We start from the raw sequence: 18569 nt of genomic DNA, 5'->3' as shown, positions 1-18569 counted from the left end.
GGCTCCCAGGGTGCTGCTGCTTGAGGTCTGGCTCAGAACCCCGTCCCTGTCATCCTGTGCACCCCATCCCCGGTGTGCTGGGCAGTGTATCCAAGGCATGCTGTGCATCCCTTCCATAGCATGCTCTGCACCCCATCCCCAGTGTGCTGTGCACCCTCAGCAGGGGATGCCCAAACACACTGTCTGCGTAATGCCAGGATTTGGGGCACATGAGGGCAGCCGAGGGGCAGTGGGCGAACCCCCCGGGTGCGTTTAGAACAGGCAGCGATGCAGGACTGCTGGAGCAGCCCCACTCTCACAGTGGGTGACCCAGGCACCCTTTATGCAGCTGGTGACATCAGCCTCCTTGCAGTGGCCTTTTCCTCTGTTTCTCTTGCTGGAAGAGCCAACCTCATTGTCCTCCCAGGCTACCAGGGAGAATCGAAGCAGTCCAAGAAGGGGATGCAAGGGGCAGGGCAGAGGCAGGGGGTCAGCGTGGGAAAGTCGGCGCTTGGGTGACTTTTGGGGTGGCATACGCACCGTGGTGCTGCCTGTGCTCCCCAGCTCCCCTCCCGCCAGCCAGGTGCAAGGATGCTGGCAGCAATGCTACACCCCTTGCGTGCCAGGTGTGGGAACCGCTAGCCGAGTGGGCACTGCCTGGCACACAGGGGACAGCCAGGGATGCCGTGGGGCTGTGCTGGTGAGCAGTGCCCCACTGCCTCGCACCGGCACCCCTGCCTGCGCCCGGCAGCCGGTGACTGGGTGCGGAGGGGCCCATTTGGTTTTGGTGCCTTTATCTGGGTGACCGTCAGCTTCTGTCCTTTCTTGCCTCCCTGAGGTGTGAGCTGGCTGGGCTGGTGGCACTATGTGCCAGCCCGTGGATGTCCCTGTTAGTGCCACTGGTTCTGCGGCTGCTGGGAGCCTGTACTCCTCACAGCAACCTGTCCCTGCTCGCTAATCATTTACTGGCTAAATTAGTGATTAACTCCTTCCCAGCAGCCTTGGCAAGCCTGGCCAGGCCAGCACACGCTGCTCATGGTTCCCCTTCCAGAGGGGTGTCCTGTGGGCCACCACAGCACAGAGGGACCTTCACCAGGCAGGGACACCCAGCAAAGGGATGTGACAGGCTGACCCCCCCGGGTGTCTGTTCCTCCATCGCTCTGCAAACACTTCCCGATGCCATCACCCCCTTGCTGAGCTGGCAGCGGGGGGACGTGGGGGGGACATGGGCAGCCTGCGTGGAGGCAGGGGGAGCTGGGGCTTTCCTGTGGCCCCGCTGAGTCAGGCTGTCCCGCGGGGGCTGGGGAAATGAGCCAGGCATGGTTTCGTCACGAGTGCAGGGGACACGGCTCAGCCAGCCCGGGGGCTCTGCTTCAATGAGCTTTTTTGTCCTTTTTTTTTTTTTTATTATTTTATTTTTTTTCTGGACCAGGGGGAAAATTCCTTGCCTCTGGTGAGGCATCCCTATGGCATCCCCCAGCTCCCAGCTGCTGCTCCTGCTCCCACTCATCTCAGTGACATAAACCCAGGGGGTCTTCTGGGGAAGGCTGGGATTTTAAAGGCACTCTCACCCCCCGAATATATGAAAATAGCAGCAGAGGGATGACACAGTCTCTGGAGGGTGTGCCTGGCGTGAGGAACTGGGGCTCTGGGCTTGCAAAACGGGATGTGGGCTGAAGAGAGGTTGCAGATGACTCTTCCCGCTCGGATTTGTCAGCCGCCAGCTTCTCTTGGGGGGTGTGCGTGTGTGTGCACGTGTGTGCATGGGTGTGTGTGGCATGGGGGTGTGCACAGGTGTACACGTGTGTGCATGGGTGTGTGTGCACGCAGGTATGTGCATGTTTGCGCATGGGTGTGTGCATGGGTGTGCATGAGTGTGTGGGGATATGTGCTGCTTTGAGCATGAGCAGCTCAGCTGCAGAGCACCCCATCCTGCTGTCCCTGCACCGCCCCATGGGGTACATCTGGGAGAGCCCCATCCTGCAGGTGCAGGTGGGATGTTCCCCTGGGCCATGCACGCTTGTGGCAATGCCACCCCGTTCAGGGGGGGCATGAGTGTGGTGGCCATGCCCCAGGGGCCAACCCAGCCAGCCTGGGGGGGAGCTGAGGAGCAGGAGGCAGCTCCGCGTCCCCAAAGGCATGGACCTGCCTACTGTTGGGGTGCAGAGGGGTGAAGGCAGTTTTGGGTGCAGAGGAGCAGTGCAGGCTCCTCTACCTTTTCCCCTTCGGCTTTAACCCTTTGCTGCCCACCCAGGATCCTGCCACATCAGGAAAGGGGAAGGGACATCTCCAACCTCAGCTTATCAGGTATCTTTGAAAGGGCTTGGAGAGGGATGCTCATCTGAAGAGCAGCTTTCCTGAGCATCCCCAGCAGAGCCTGCCCAGCAGCGTGCAGCTCAGCCTGCTGCCGGGGGAGGCTGAGCTGGTCCCCAGCCCTAGGGAGCCACTTGGGCTGAGCCACGTCCCTGTCCCTGCTGGCCTCTGTCCTACCTGGGATGTGCTGTGATGCTGCAGCAGCCCTGATCCTGGAGATACCTCCACAGGTCATGGATGCATTGAGAGGATGGTGAGCAGGAAGGGCGCTGCTGTTGGGTGGGGGCTGAGCAAACTTTGCAGCAAAACCTGTACAGGATCTGACTGCCCCGCTGCCAGATCTGGTGACTGCTGGCCATGGCCTGGGCTATTTAAAGCATCACTGTCATTTTCACATGATTTTGGGGGTAACGAGGAAAATGAACTCCGGCCACGGACTCGTGCTGGCGCGGCTCTCTGCAAGCCAGGGCTGCTAGGCTGGTGTTTCTGGTGCTCTGGTGTCCCCATGGCAGGGAAACAAACAGCAGGGAGCAAATACGAGCAGCTGGAGGGAAGGATACGGTCAAGCTGTCCAAGCTGCTCTCTAGGTGATAAGGTCTCTGGGCTAGACCTGGAGCTCATGGCTCATTTTTTCCTCTTGGCTTTGCTGTAGGAGATGCCAGAGCTGGGGCTGACCCTGGTCATATGGAAGGTCAGGATAAGAGCTGGCTTCTGCCTTGGGATGTGCGCGTGGGGGGCAGCTGGTGATGCTCACGATGCTTCCAAGGACAGGGTGCATCCAGTCCAGGCTGCTGGACCAGCTTGGGCAGCTTGCTATGGCTTTTGGAGTCCTTGGGTGAGATCCACCTCCTGCCTTGGTTCAAAGGGACTGCCACTGGACCAAGGGCTGCTCTGGCCCGGCCGTGACCTCTCAACATGCGAGGGCTGCACATGCCTGTGGGGATGCAGCCCACATCGCCAGCAGCACCGGCTGCTCCAGGATCCAGCCCGTGCCGTTGTGCTTTGGATTTGGTGACAGCTGCGGTGGCACGACCGGTCGGTGGGGTGGCCAGGAGCAGGAGCTGCCTCTCCCAGCCAGTTTCGCCCAGACAAGCCTCGGGCTCCATGGTCCTCGGGCGTCATCCGGGACAAGGGCAAACCTGTGCTGCCTGTTTCGTCTCCTTGTCAGGGTGTCCTCGTGGGAGCTGCTTGTCCTGCCGTGTTGTGGTGGCTGGGTGATGCGGAGGGTGTGTGCATCCCTGGGGATCTGTCAGGGAGGGCTGGAGTGTGCCTGGCGATGCGAAGCTGTTGTGGCATAGATGGACCCTGCTTTTTGCTCCCAGCATCCTGCTCAGCCCTGCATCCATCCTGACCTCCGGGGTTTGCCCGGTGGCTGGGATGCTCAGAGCCCTTTCTCCACCCTCCCCGTGCAAAGCTGGCTGCTGCAGAGCCCCTTTATCTCTGCCTGCAGCCACCACGTGCAGCTTAGTCATAGGGATGGCTGGGGAGGGAAGGAGGGGAACCCGGAGGCCAAGTAACAGATGAAGTCTGTGATCAGAGGTGCTGGTGCTGGAGCTCCTGCTGAGCCAGGCATTCGCGTTGGTGGGTGCTGTTGGCACACCTCTGTGACCACAAAACTGGCAGTTTCCCCCTGTCCTTGCCAGGAACCCGAGGGACGTGCCAGAGCCTGCACCAGCTCAGCAACCCTGGCTGCCTGGGGACCAGCCCCCCCTGCATAGCTCAGTGTGACAGGGACCAGGGTGGTGGCACCCGGAGCAGCGGGAAGGTGTCAGTGCTGGGAGCACAGTGGTCCCAGAGCAAACACCAGGCTTGGGAAAGCACCATCAGTAGGTGGCTGGGGACACTTGGCCCTGCAGGGTCCCTGCGTGTGCACCCAGCTTGCCACAGCGCTTTGCCGTGGGTGTCTGAGCCCACACCCAGGCTGGGGTGGGAGCCAGCCAAGCCCCATCCCTCCCTCACCCTGCCGTGACTAGGGGGGGAGCTGAGGTGAGGGGCCAGGAGGAGGCAGGGGACACAGCTCCTTGGACTGCCACCTGTCCCCAAACCTGCCAGCTCTTGGCTGGACATGCACCCAAAGCTGCGCATAGAGGGACGGCTGTTCATGGGTGGCCTCCGTCATGCAGGTGGGTCAGGGGGTGCTCTGCATAGCCCCTAGCGCTGCCGGGTTTTGTTCAGCCTGGTGAAGGAGCCGGTGGGTGGCCAGGCCAGCTCCCATGTGGGACATGTGAGCCTCACGCAGGCTGCTACAGGCATGCGGGGGTCAGGGCACCCCCTGGCATCATCAGCGTGGGCTTCCCATCCTCTGCTCTCAAGCAAAGCCTGGCTGTACCACTGCTAGCACTCCACATCTTGTCAAACCTGGTGTCACCTTGTGTCACCTCGCCATGCTGCTGGCAACCCCCTCCCGACCCCCCCGTGGGTCCCTGCCCCTCTTGCCTCCCTGGGGCTGAGCACGGTCGTTGATGGAGCAGGGAGCATCAGTGGGCCCCCCAGCATCCCCGCAGCTCCTCACAGGGTCTTGCTGAGCTGGGGGGGATTTAGTCACCTTGGATATTTGACTACAAATATTTGTTTCAGTGTCTGCAAGTAATCAACTTTTGCTTTTCCATTTAGTTAAAATTACCTAATTGGCCCCGTCGTTAATCAGGGAAGAATGAGTGACTAAGCCGTCTCGCCTGCCTGGGGACCAGGGGCTCTTTTTTTCCCATGAACTGAAAGGAAATGAAACCTCAAAATGTCCTTCTAAATCTCAGCTGTCAGCATCGCTGCCCAGAGCCCTGGCCAAAATCATACAGTTTTGTAGACGGGAGTTGCAACAGAGGTGTGGCGTGGACGCAAGCGCGGCGTGACTGCGAGCTCTTTCTTTTCCAGGAGAAAATGCCAAAATCGGGGGTGAGGAATTTCTCTGCTGGGACGAGCAGGCGTCTCGTTCTTTGCCACAAAAAAAGGTTGCTTAAATTTAAGGGGGTTTTCAGCCCTGGCACAGTAAGGTGCCGGCCTGCGGTGTTTGCTCCTGTTGCGGTGCTGGTGGTGCCAGCATCTCCTTGGGGATGGGTTTATCTGCCTCCAGCCACTGTCCTCGGGCGGCATTTTCCTCCGGAGCTGCTCATCCCACAGGGATTTGCAGCACCCTGCAGCAACCCGCTTCTTCGTGATGGCTTGGCTGCGAGCACAGCTCCGGGTCGGCTGCTGCTGGAGATTTTGGCTCCTGCCAAGCTGCGCCGGGGCCGGCGTGGGGGTCTGTTTTGTCTGGGTTCATGCCCCCAGCATTGTGCTGGCTCCTGCACTGAGGATGCATAGCCAGCATCGTTCTTCCCCGCACCCATTGCCAGCGCTCTGGCAGAGGCTGAGCCGTCAGAAATAGTTGGAGGCGACTCAGATTCTTTCCTTTTCACAGGCTCTGGGGCAAAGTTGAGAGCGAAATTCAAAGTAGAGGCCCCGTGTGCCAAAGGCAGCTCTGAGGGAGTTGTCTCCCCAGACCTGTGATGCTCTGTGATGGGGTTTTTGGTGTAGGAGCCACATGTGGGGTCTGGAGCTGGGCTGGGGAGGAGAAAGGGCAGGGTTTGCTGCGTGGGGCAGGGTTTGCTGCGTGGGGCAGGGTGCTTGCATGGGGCAGAGTCTGCTGCATTGGGAACAGTGTTGCGTGGGGCAGGGTTTGCTGCGTGGGGCAGGGGTGCTGGCAAAGACTGGGAGGACAGCCCTGCACCCCTGTGGCTGATGCCCCGGGAGGAGCAAGGGGGTTCCTGTGACTGCAACCCTGGGGCTGGGAAAGCACCATCCCTGCTGCTGGGGGGGGGTTTGCAACCTCCCCCCACCCCATCCGTCGAGGGGCAGGTGGCTGCCTTGGGACTGCCTGCGGGATGGAGGGGATCTCCTCTGGTGTGGGGTGCAGCGGGGCACCTGGAAGCTCAAGCTCTGCCAGCACCTTGGGCTCACCCCAGTCTGGAGGGGCAGTCCTGGTGGGGGTCCCTGCCTCACACAGGGGGGTGACATGGGGAGTGTGGTGGGAGCCGAGCTGTCCTTTCCCTTTGGAACCTCCCTGCTGCATGCATGGCCCCGAGAATCACCGGCTGCAGAGCCTGGAGCTGCCTGGCCCCTCTGTCGGATGGCCCTTACAGGGATGCAGGGGGTCGGGGGGCTGTGGGCGATGCCTGGGGCTGGGAATGGGGGTTTCCCCCCCGTCTTAGCCAGTCGAGGTGGTTGGAGCTGGGCTGGGAAGCTGCACAAGGCACGGGAAGCCGTCAGCATTGCCGGAATCAGCTTAATGTCAGGAATTTCCTGCCGGGGAGAGGAATCCATGGCATTAACATGAAAGGCCAAGAAAAAGAGATGATCCTGACCCCAAATTAGTCCCTGGGCTGGACGGGGAGGGCAGAGGGCAGCGGGCTCGGCCGTGGCCCTTGCACCAAAGCCTGCTCCGGCAGGCAGGAGGGCAGCGGGAGGTGTTGGGTGGGTGGGGAGGGCAGGGGGAAGGTGTCCGAGCAGGGTGCCAGGGGGCTTTGCAGCCAGGAGACCCCTGAATCCAGCCCCTGCCTAACGCAGCTGTGCTCTCCCCTTGCAGAGAAGACAGGGAAGGTGCTGGGGGAGTTCTGCCGGTGCTACAAGGAGCAGTACGGCGTAGCGCTCTTCAACAGCGTCCGCTATGAGATCGAAGGCAACGGAGGGCCCCAGGCCCAGCTGCTCCACCGCAAGGTAAGAGCCCAGCCCGGCTCCACACCGGGAGCCTGGAGCGGCAGGGAGCTCCGTCCCTGTGCCCCGTGAGCCTGCACCAGTGCCCTCCCCAAAACCCAGGCTCGTGCCCCCTCCCCTGCCAAGGTGGAACGTAGCCCCTGTGCCACTGGCCCAGACCATCCCCCTGGTGTCCCACCATCTGTGCAGCACACGGGGCTCCTTGGGATGGTTTTCCTTCCAACCCGTGCGATGAGCGCAGCCAGCAAGCAGGGGCAAAGCTGGCTTTTGGCTGTAGCCCCCATGGATGTCTGTGTTTGATGCCAGGGCTGGCAAGAGCTCCCGGGACCCCCTTGCGCCCAGTGAAACCCTAAGCAGGGCATGCTGGGCTCTCGTCCTCCTGCTCCTGGGTGCCAGCAATGCTCCAGCCCAGACAAATGCCCAGGGATGGTAGGAACCCCCTGGCAGGTGTCCCTAACCCTGTGGGGCAAAAGGAGGTGGCTCCAAGCCTGATCTCCAGCAGCCACATGTCTCCTGCCTGGCAAAAGGTCCCCAAGCATCCCCGCTTGCTGCCTGTGCCTCTGGCAGCTGGGGATGGATCCTGCCCTCCCCTCCCTCCTCCCAAGGCAGATGCAGCAGCCGGGGCTGCTCGCCAGCAGGCAGGGTTGGGGGTTCCTCCCTGGCTGGGTCAGTGGAGCTGCTGTCCTGCGGGTGCTCCTTGAAAGCAGATGTGGATTGCACATGGGGATGGGCTTCTGCTTTTGTCTGGGACTTAAAGAGGTATTTTTTTTAAGAAATCTGCAGAAATTGCGTGCATGACACCCGACTTAAGCCCTGGCTGCTCACAGCAGTTGTCTCCCTGGCCCACCCATGAAGGTGACACCTTGCTTAGGCACCTGGACATGCCCTATCTCCTCCGAAAGCTGGCTGGGTGCTGGGTGTGTTGAGCAAAATAAAGGTGTGCAGGTTCCTGGGCAGGAGCTGAGCACCCAGCGTCCTCAGCAAGGTGTCCCTTGAGTTCCCTGCAATTTGGCAGATGTCTTCAGCTCCCCGGGCGGTACCTCCGTCCCAAGGTTGGCTGCTTCATTAAAAAGCTCCAGCAAGCAGCCCAGGAATGTCTGAGGAATGGCAGCAAGGCAGGGAGGTCAGGGACACTGTGCAAGTCTTTTAAAACAGCGGTGTATAAATAGGACATTCCTTTGCATAATGTCCCATCTGCTGCCTGTCCTCTGCCAGGGTGCCAGGGTCCCGGCAGTGCCACTGGGATGTACCGGGGCTCCAGACGCCACGAGGACCTGTGTGTTTGTGGGACGGATCTCCAAAGAGCTGGGGAGAGCACATCCTCCAGCGGGGCTTTGCACCCCCAGATATACCCAAAAAGTTGTGGGTGTCAAGAAGATGCGGAGTAGCATTCTCCCTGTCCTCAGGCAGGTCCAGTTGCATTGTGGCAGTTGGGTTTTTATAATTTATTTATTTATTACCTTTTCTTTTGCGATCTCCATGGGGATGCGGTGCTCAGAGGCAGCTCCTGCAGCGATGCCAGGGACTGGTGACCCTCCTGGGCAAAGGGGGACAGCTGGGCTGGGGTGTGAAGCATCGCTCAGTCACCTGAAATTCCAGGAAGAAGCAACAGCCATGAGAATAAGGAATAGATGTCTCTGCCTTTGGTCTCTCCAGCAGCCCAGGTGTCCCCAGCCAGCGCCCCTGAAAAACTGTCCCCAGACATAATCTTGCCTCATAACAGCCTCTCCTGCCGAGCCCCACTGCTGACATACCAGACCCTGGTCTTGCTCCCCATCGCTCCCCATCCCGCAGCAGGGATGCCGGCAGCGTGGGGCCCTCCTCCCACACACTCCTGGCCCCCTCCCTGCCCAGCCTAGCAATTTGGCACATACCTGCCTGTCCCAAATATTTGCTGGGGCTGGGTGGTGCCGCCTCGGTGCCTCCCCTGGGCAAGGAGGGGGTGTGAGGAGGGGACGGCTGCGCCAGGGCTCCCAGGATGCTGGTGGCTGTGAGCGAGGGTCAGAGTTCAGCCTGGGTTTCGTTTAATTTCATTTCATTAGCAGACAGCCTGTATGGCTTCATCTGCCTTGGGCAGCAGTTTCAAAGGTAATTTATAAGGGCTGATTCTCCTTGGATGAGCCACCCTGGTGAGGTGCTAGTGGGGACTCCCGGAGCTGGCACCACCTTTCTGTCCCCATCCCTGCTGGTGGCCGTGGGTTTGGGCTCTCATCCCTCCCACTGTCCCCCAGCCCTGCAGGGCTTGCTTTGTGATATCTTCTCCCCCTTCCAAGGGCTCTGGAAAGCAGTATTGGGAGCGAGGTGCTGAGCCAGGGTGCTCTCAGACCTCCCTGCCACCCATGGGGGTGTGGAGTCAGGGATTGGTGGGGGGCTTGGGGAAGGCAGTGGGGTTCCTGTGAACCAGGAGATGGACAGGGGAGGGAGAGGAGAGGGAAATGTCCTGCAGAAGTGTCCTGCCGGGGCATGGTGGGACCCAAGCCCTGGCTGGTCCATCCTGACGGCCACTGTGGTAGATGGTGGGTGGCCGTGGCAGGAGAGGCGGCCACCGCATGCTCCCACCCTCACGAGAGCTCTTGGCTCTTGTTTATGTTCCTGGGATCATAAAAATTCTTGGGACAAATTCTTGGCTTGCTCAGCCAGCCTGTGTTTGGGATGGCGTAAATGCTGTCGGTGTGAGGGCCAAAAGGTGCTGGAGAGCTGGCGAGGGGCTGCTCAGCCAGGGGGGCTTGGGGGCATGGAATGTCCTCAGCCTGTTCCTGTCACTGGTCCTCTGTGGAGTCGAGTATTTAAGCATCATCTGCTGCTGAGCTCTGCAGGGTGACATCTTGCTTTTCCTCTTCCATGTCCCATCTGGAGCCCATGCTAGAGCAGGGCTTGGTGCCTGCCATCTGCTGCGTGCCTCTGGCCCGCACCCTGGCAGGACCTTCTGGTTGATGGCGACCACTGCGCAGTACCACCACGCTCCCGCTGGCCCCAGGCTGAGGAATTCACAGCAGCTGAGGTTGGGAAGAGCTGCTGGAGGGCTCTGCTCCAACCTGCTGCTCAGCCAAGTGAGCTCCTGTTGCTCAGCTGAGATCAGTCCCAGGGAGGGGACACCAGGGATGAAGGTGTGACCACCACCATGGTGACCACCACCACGTGCGACTTCGCTGCTGTATGAGCAGCCCCTCTTGAGTTTTTTTCTCAGGCTCTGCATGTGGTACCCCTCAAAGCTGTCACCCAGACGCACTTATTCAGGCATCAACATTTGCAGTGCTAGGGGAGATAATCCACTGGTGAGCTTGGAGACCCTCAGCATAGCCCTAGTGCAGAAAAAACCACCACAAATGGACCTTGCTGATCTCCCTGAGCCAGACTGTGGCCATGGGATAGAGAGGCACCCAGCTTCCCCCCTCCCTGCCCACCCCATGCCACCCACATGCGTCTCTTCCCCACAGGTCCCGCTGGAGGACCATGTCATCTACTCGGGCAACCTCTTCCAGTACATCGAGGAGAACAAGAAGTGGAGGAACCGCTTCTGCGTGGTCCCACACAACTACGGCTTGGTCCTCTACGAGAACAAACTGGTGAGGGGCATCACCCTTTTGCCCATCTCTGGTGGGCACAGGTCCAAAGGGGGACACCCCATTGCTGTGGTGGTGTGGCTGTGCTCCCCATCATCCATGACCATCTTTTTCTGCTCAGGCCTATGAGCGGGACCTGCCGGCCCGTGTGATGATCAACAGCGCTGGCTACAAGATCCTCACCTCTGTGGACCAGTACCTGGAGCTGGTGAACAGCAGTCTGCCTGGTGAGTGGTCCTGGGGACCTGGCATGCCTGGGGACCTTCTGGAAGGGGTGGTTTTGGGGTGTAGCATCCCTGGGGACTTCTGGAAGGGGTGGTTTTGGGGTGTAGCATCCCTGGGAACCTTCTGGAAGGGGTGGTTTTGGGGTGTGGGGCTGTAGGGAAGGAGAACAGCCCCATTCCCCCCGTGGGGTATGGGATGCAATGTGAGGTGTGTACTGCTAAGGTCCTGCCACAGCTGCTGGGGAAGGAAGGAAGATGTTCCTGTGGCCCCATGAGAGCTGCAGCTCCCACTCCTCCATCCAGGACCCTCCTGCTCACTGTCCTCCTGCCCTGGGTCCCTAAAGGCCAGGGCAGCCCCTGGGGAGTGGGGCAGGAGCTGCTGAAGCAGCTCGCACAGGGCAACAAGCCCTTTGCCAGTTCAGGGTATGTGCACGGCAGCAGCAGGGGCAGACTGGCAGCTATGAGGAAGGTTTCACGCTGGAATTAATGATTTTTTAATATTTATTTTCCAATTTTCATTTCTGATCTCTTTTTTGGAAGGAAGAGGCTTTTTACGCTTTTTTTGCCCTGTGTTTTTGGTAGAGTTCACAGCAAAGGCACTGGGAAGGAGCTGAGGAGTCTTGTGTGCCCCTGCTGTAGCCCCCGTCCCAAATGCTGGGGGAGATGGACACCCCCAGCCCTGCAGCATCCCCATCCCTGTCCTGCTCCTCAAAGCATCCTTCCCCCCTCTGCAGGTGTGACACCCAAATCGGGGCACTCCCCCATCTTGAAGTGCCCCACGGATTTCCCCCTCATCCTCTGGCACCCCTACGCCCGGCACTATTATTTCTGCGTGATGACAGGCAAGGAGCAGGAGAAGTGGCAGGCGGTTTTCCAGGACTGTGTACGACACTGCAACAATGGTGAGCAACGCTGGCAGGGGAGACACGGGGGCTTTGGGTGGGGATGGCATCGTCCTCCTGCTCTGGAGAGGGTCCTGGGGACCCTGCAGGGGTCGGGTTGGGTTTTAGGGTAAAGGGGGTGATTTGGGTGTCAAGAGGAGGAATTGGCTGGGAGTTGTTGAGCATCATGGAACATCTCATCTTCCCTCTGAGCGAGGGTGGGGAGCGGGAGGGATCCAGGTGGCCAGGGCATCCCTGTGCCTGGCTTTATCCCACTGCCCGTAAGGAATGCGATGCCTGCACGAGGGCAGGCAGGCAGCATTTGCAGGAGCCAGCGCAGAGCCTGGCTCAAGAGACGCCCTGATGCCTATTTTCCACCCTGAGGTAGAAAATATTTGGTAATTAGTCATCGAAACCCCAAGCCCCACTGTCCGTCTCCCCACCCCACCGGCACCGCCTGGCTCTGGCAAGCGAGGGCAGCGGGCAGGGGGGGTGCAGGGGGGGTGCAGGGCTGCGAGGGGCCAGGGCAGAGGCAGGACCTGCCTCCCACGTCAGCGATACTCTGGCAGGAAAACACGATTTTCCTGCTTGGCTGTGGCCTGTGCGCTCCTGGGCTGAGACCCAGGTCCCAGTGGTGCCTTGGATAGTGAGAAGTTTCCTGGGGAAGGAGGTGCCAGTGCTGAAACCTGCTCAAAATTGTGTCTTTCAGTGGGCAAAGAGCAATGCTGCCTATTTTAAAAGTGCTTCTTTCACTCCTGGGAGCTCCGTGTAGCCCCAGAGCTGCTGTTCAGGGAGTTTAGTTGTTTAGGGAGTGGGGTAATGGGGTTGGTTCTGGAGCTTGAGTTTGGATGGGGGTTTCCATCCTCCCATGTTAGGTTAAATCTTCTGAAAGCTTTGCTCTTTCCCTTCCTTTTGGTGCTCCTCGCTGCAGGACACATCCACGTACTGTTGGTGAGCTGGGGGTGTCCGAGCTCATTGGGATGAGTGTCCCTGCAGCCCACCCGGGGCCCGGGCACCTTGGCGAGGGGCTGGGTGCAGCCACCCCTCCAGCCACTGTCCCCCCAGGGGATGCTGCTGCACCCCCCGTGCTTGCTAGCTGAACCCACAAAGGTGGGACACTGTGAGCAAACCCAGCTCCTGATACAAGAGAAATCGATTGTGCCTACTAACAAAAATTCACTTTATTTAGCTTTAATTTCCCCCCCTGCCCTGGCTGCTGGGTGCTGCTGTGGGGGAGAGGAGAGATGTGAGCCCCTCCGCCACCCCTGCTGCCAGCCAGGGTTGTGCCATTAAATCCTCTCCTCCCAGTGGTCCGGGGAAGGCTCCGTGCTGGTGGGTTTCTGCATTTCCACAGCCTGAGTTTCTCTGCGAGATGGTTCTTCCCTCCCGAGTGCCATTTCTGCCCCTCACTGCTCCTGCGAGGTCCGAGATACTATTTCAAATTCCATGAAAGCTCTTTTGTTGTTGCTGAGCAATTTATGTTTTTTTTTCCTAAACTAGAGTTTCCGTTTCTGCCTCTGGTTGTGATGAGTGTGGGAATTTTCACCTCCCTTTTTAAGACTGTATTTTTGTAACACCAGCTCTTCTGTATGGACTGGGGATGTGCAACATCATTCCTCATGCAGGAGGTGTCTAGCCTGGTTTCCCTGGAGCCTGGGTGCCCTTGGCTGCTCCGAGAATGTCCTGTAAGGTGGCACATGGGGCTGAAGCAGTGCCTGCCCCACTGACTCTTGCACCTTGTTGTGGGCAGGCTGCCCTGTTCAGCTGTGTTTGGGGCAAAACCCAACTTCAGACTCACATTTCTTCCTCTCCCTCTGGTGAGAGGGGATTATCCTGTGCTGTGAGCGGGCTGGACTTTGGAAAAGCCAAGGTGTAGCATTGCTCTCCAGTGTTGGGTACTCCTATCCCACGGTGCACCATCACCCCAGGAGCCTTTCCAGGACCGGGTCCAGGCTTGGGCAGTTGCTTCCCGTCCCTGACAAGGCAAGCTCAGATCAGTGCCTAATGAGCTGGATATTAATGAAGCAAACTCATTAAATTTGCCCTGCGAAGTGGCACAGTGGCTTCCTGCAGCCAGCCCTGTCTGCTTGTCCCTGGCCAGGGCACAGGGCTGGGGACGGGTCCCCGCAGCCTGCTGTCCCCCAGGCTGAGCCAGGGATGAGTGACCCTGGTGGGGCAGATCCAGGTGGCTTCTCAGGGGGCAAATCCTGCCCTGCTCTCTGCATGGTTTGGAGGACGAGGTTTGGCTGTAGCAGCTCTGGCAGGGGACTGAAGCCCGTAGCAGGCTGTCCCAACCAGGCGGTGATGCTGAGCTGCAAGGAGCCGTGGATGGAGGAGCACTGGCCCCTGGAAGCTCAGCCCTGCTCTGGCTCCCACTGAGCACTGAGAAAGGGTCAGACTTGACTTTCTGAGTATTTTTCCTGTGTATGTTAAGCTGCCCCTTAGGAAAAGCTGCTTAGGCTTGGAGTTAAATGTAATCATCTTAGAAAAATCTGTGTTCATTGGAAAAGATCCGCTTACCGCCCTGGGCTGTCCCTCCTGGGAAGGGAGAATCACCCCTGGCTGCATCTCCCCAGCACGCCGGCTCGCTGGGCGGTCCAGGGACGTGCCACGAACCTCCACTGTCGTTGCTGCGGGGATGCTCTCTGGGAGCCCCTGAGCAGGGTGGCTCTGCTGGGGGACCCTTCGCCATGGGGCCACCCAGGGCTTGGGTCCCATCCTGCTTTCCTCCTGCCGGGGCTCCGGGCATGGGGAGGGGAGTTGGGGTGCTGGGGTGGGTTTCCCTCCCAGGAGCGTTTCTTTCTGGCTGACAGGGACCCCCAAAAGGCAGGGCCCAGAGAGGCTGGGGCGAGGCAGTGACACGTGTGGGACACGTGCCAGTGGGCTCCAAGGCTGTCCTGCCTGTCCACTGTCCCCATCTCCACCTCCCCATGGGACACGGCTGCAGGCTCCCAGCACCCTGCCCCTCACCCTGGGTGCTGCGGGGGGGGTGGGGGTGATGTCAGAGTCCCCCTTGTGCCGGTGGCAGGGACATCCCAGGGGGCAGCCCCACCAGCTGCAGCATAGCGTGCCTCCTGGGGCTGGCTCATCCCCGACACCACTTCACTGATTCCCTCTCCCTCCCGAGCTGCACTGCTTCCTGCAGTGTTGGGGGTCAGTGAGCCCCCCCCAACTGCTGAACCCCTGCTTCTGCTGTGCCTTCAGGGCTCTCTGACCCCCCAGGTCCCCTGCACCCTTGAGAGTCACTGAGCCCCCCGTCCTGCCATGCCCCTCCTCCTGCCTCCCTGCCCTTCGTCCAGCTCTGGAGGGGATCTGGTGTGTCTGGGAGACCGCTGCCCCCCACCCGGGCAGAGACAGCAGCTTGGAGTGGGGTCCCCCAGTCCCAGTGATAGCCCTGAGCTTCTTGTGTGGGTCCGAGGGTGTCGGGGGGTGCAAGGGACCCCCTGTGAAGGTAGGCTGGGGTGCTGCAAGCAGCTGGGCTGCCTCTCGCTCCCTGTGCTGGGCTGCTCACTGGTCTCCTCCCCAGGGATCTCTGAGGACTCCAAAGTGGAGGCTCCAGCCTTCACAGATGCCGTCCGCATGTACCGCCAGTCAAAGGAGCAGTATGGCACCTGGGACATGCTGTGCGGCAACGAAACCCAGGTGAGGAGCTCTCCCCAAGGCTGGGGTGGTGGGCTGTGGGCTGAGCAGGGTCCCCAGAGCCTCCTGCCTTTGCAGGTCCTGAGCAACCTGGTGATGGAGGAGCTGCTCCCCGAGCTGAGGACCGCCATCGGCCCCCGGCTGAAGGGCAAGGCTCAGGAGCGCCAGCGGACCTGGATCCAGGTGTGGGGCTGGGGCTGCTGGGGGGGGGGGGGTCATCATCACCTGCTCCCCCCCTGCCCGCACTAACTCTGCTTTGGGGGCTGCGCTGCTGCCTCCCTTCGCACGGGGCTGGGTGCCTGCCAGCTTTCCTGCCTGCCAGAGCCAGCGCTGCCCCCCGCATCACCCCCTCTCAAGGCAGCCGTCCTTATTCTCCACTGTGGCTCTTTAAAGCTCCTTGTTGTCCCCCTGCGAGCGGCCCTGCCCATCCCTGCCTGCGCTGCCTGCTCCCTGGGGCAAGGGAAGCAAACAGGAGGAAGCCCAGCCCCGCAGCGAAGCCCGTCCTGGCTATATTTAGCCGAGCCATTTTTAGAGCAGCACAGGCTAAATCCAGCCTGAACCCTTGCGAAAGACTGAAGGCTCTTCAAAACTGCCTGCTAGAACCTTAAAAGCTGATAGATAATTACCACCAGGCTCACAATGTGCCACTGGAGCAGCCTAAAAATGCACAAACGCACTTTTTCAGTAGCTGCGGTCTTAGCTGCAAAGCTGGGAAGCCCAAGGGAGGGGGTGGTGGTGGTGCGGGGGGGCAGCTCTGCCTCCCAGCAGCCCTGAAATCATGGAGTTTGGCTGCAAAGTGACCACGAAGCCTCAGCAGGAGGCTCCACCTGCTTGGGGTTGGTTCCTGAGACCCCACGGGGCAGGTCATAGCTTTCAAACTGGGCCAGGGGCTCTCCTGCCTGGACCACCAGCATCCCCAGACCTGCAGCATCTCCAGACCTGCCTGGGGCAGGTTGGCTGATGGAGGCAGGGCTTGGCTCTCTGCCCCTCGGGTACCGCTTCAGAGCAGCTTCTGTACTGTGGGAGCTTCATCCCATGCAGCTTGGGGGCACGAGTGAAGGCTCCACAGGTCCTGCAGGCACCTGGTGCTGGAGGCGCTGGTTAGGGGGGCAGCAGGAGGCATGGGGGGCAGCTGACCACGCCATCTCTCTCCTGCCAGATCTCGGATGCTGTCTATAGGATGGTCTATGAGCAGACTAATGCCCAGTACGATGCAGCGATGGCCAAGTGCGAACAGGAGCGGCCCCAGATGGAGAGCACCATCCGCACAGACATGGACCAGATCATCACTTCCAAGGAGCACTTGGCCAGCAAGATCCGAGGTACAGCCCTGTGGGGAGGTGCATGGACATAGATGTATGTGGCTGTGTTTGTGACCAGCTCCTGGTGTGGCATTACCACTATGTCCCCAAGATGTGGCTGTTCCTGGGGTGCAGTGTGGCTCCTGCCAGCACAGCCCAGCACCCCTGGGGAGATGCCAGTAGCCACAGTTGCCAGGGTGCACATCCTCATTGGCATTGTCCCCAGAGGTGGGGGGCAAGGTGGACGGTGACCCCCTCAAGCAAGGCAGTGGGGCAGGAATGGGTCCAGTACAGACTGAGAGCCCTCTGCAAAAAAAACTTGCATTGTCCTGCAAGTCTGGGAGCCATCTTCTGGAGAGGCTTGGGGAGGGGCACAGGTTCCCCACCTAGGGTGGGTTCAGGACCTCATTTGAAGAGCTGGAAGGGCAGAGGAGGAGCATCACCATGCTTATCCCCGCTTTCTGCCCAGCATTCGTCCTTCCCAAAGCGGAGGTCTGTGTCCGTAACCATGTCCAGCCCTACATCTCCTCCATCCTGGAAGCCCTGATGACCCCCACGAGCCAGGGCTTTGCTGAGGTGCGGGAGGTCTTCTTCAAGGAGGTGACAGACATGAACATGAACATCGTCAACGAAGGTGGTCTGGAGAAACTGGTGGAGGTGAGACCTGGTGATGCTCCTTGCTGGCTGGTGGGCTTGGGGGTGGCGGGGCCAGTCCTGCTGCCGTCCTCAGTGTGGACAGCACTGGGGAATGCCAGGCTGAGAAAACACATGGGGATGAGTCCTGTGTGGGGTGGCATGTCCCAACCCCGAGTATGCAGGGAGGCTGTCCTGCCCTGCTGAGCTTGGTTTTACCCCCAGTACATGGAGAAGCTTTCCCACCTGGCTTTCCACCCGGTCAAGATGCAGTCGTGCTATGAGAAGATGGACCAGCTGAAACTGGAGGGCCTTCAGCAGCGATTTGATGTCTCCAGCACGTCCGTCTTCAAGCAGAGGGCCCAGATCCACATGAGACAGGTGGGACAGGGACCGGGGTCCTCCCGTGTCCCCCTGGCTGAGCAGAGTGCTGGGGATGGGAGGCAGGGTGGGGAGCCCAGGCTGTGCAGCACTGGCAGGGATTTGGCTGGGATGTCTGTCCTGTCTTGGGGACCTTCATGTCCTTAGCACCCACCTAAGGACGTGTGATGGATCTGGCCCTTTGGGCTGGAGCCCAGGCAGGGTGGAACCCCACGGGTGGGCAGCAGCGTGGGGCACCCTTCCAACTCGGCACCCAGGCTTGGGCATCCCGGCACAGCTGCCCCTCTGCCGCTGAGCCCACTGGCACCAGCAGGGCCAGTAGCCCAGTTCTGGGGGTCTGATCCAGCCAAACCTGGAGCGGGGTGTAGAAGGGAGGGTGCAAACCAGCTTTGGGCACCCTCCTCCCCCAGCACCCTTGGTCCCCAGGGCAGAGTCAGTGGATGTCGTGCTGGGATGCCAGGGACATTACCAGTGTGAAGGCTCATCTCGGTGTGGCAGTGCCCCAAAAAAGCACCCTGCCCACCCCCATGGTTGGTCCCTTTGGATTGCCCCCCCCCCGCCCCTCCCAGTACTGACTGTCTGTCTCTGCTCACAGCAAATGGATGACGCCGTGTTCACATTCGAGACCCTGCTCCACCAGGAGCTGGGGAAGCTGCAGGGCAAAGACGACTTGTGCAAGTCCATCCAGCGCATCCTCGAGAGGGTGCTCAAGGTGAGGGGTGGCGGGTCAGGGCTTTTGGTGGCTTCGTTGCGAGGGCCAGCAGCCTGCGGGAGAGGCCAGGAGTGACCTTGCCAATTTTAACAAAAGTCTTCAGGGAAAATATTTCTTTATATTTTTTGTGCATTTTGATGGGATGTGGGGCAGGTGAGCTTGAAATCACTTGGAGGAACTAGGTCCCTCTTCAACACATGCATCACTGTAAAAGCCACCCGGGTTCAGGCTGGCCCAAAAACCTTTTCTGCAGA

General features: G+C 60.0%; 1 protein-coding gene across 1 annotated transcript in view; it reads left to right on the top strand.

Moving 5' to 3' along the window:
- NIBAN2 (niban apoptosis regulator 2) overlaps positions 1 to 18569 on the top strand; it is a 31277-nt gene that overhangs the window by 9646 nt on the left and 3062 nt on the right. Inside the window, exons 2-11 of the mRNA XM_080402138.1 lie at positions 6854 to 6984; positions 10419 to 10547; positions 10666 to 10771; positions 11503 to 11670; positions 15176 to 15291; positions 15367 to 15471; positions 16448 to 16610; positions 17059 to 17246; positions 17448 to 17603; positions 18199 to 18315. Of these exons, the coding sequence (XP_080258264.1) occupies positions 6854 to 6984; positions 10419 to 10547; positions 10666 to 10771; positions 11503 to 11670; positions 15176 to 15291; positions 15367 to 15471; positions 16448 to 16610; positions 17059 to 17246; positions 17448 to 17603; positions 18199 to 18315 (1379 nt within the window). The remainder of the gene's footprint in view (positions 1 to 6853; positions 6985 to 10418; positions 10548 to 10665; positions 10772 to 11502; positions 11671 to 15175; positions 15292 to 15366; positions 15472 to 16447; positions 16611 to 17058; positions 17247 to 17447; positions 17604 to 18198; positions 18316 to 18569) is intronic.

Source organism: Falco punctatus, assembly GCF_963210335.1.
Source record: "Falco punctatus genome assembly, chromosome: 9".
Lineage (NCBI taxonomy): Eukaryota > Metazoa > Chordata > Aves > Falconiformes > Falconidae > Falco > Falco punctatus.
This window is presented reverse-complemented; position numbering and strand designations above follow the sequence as displayed.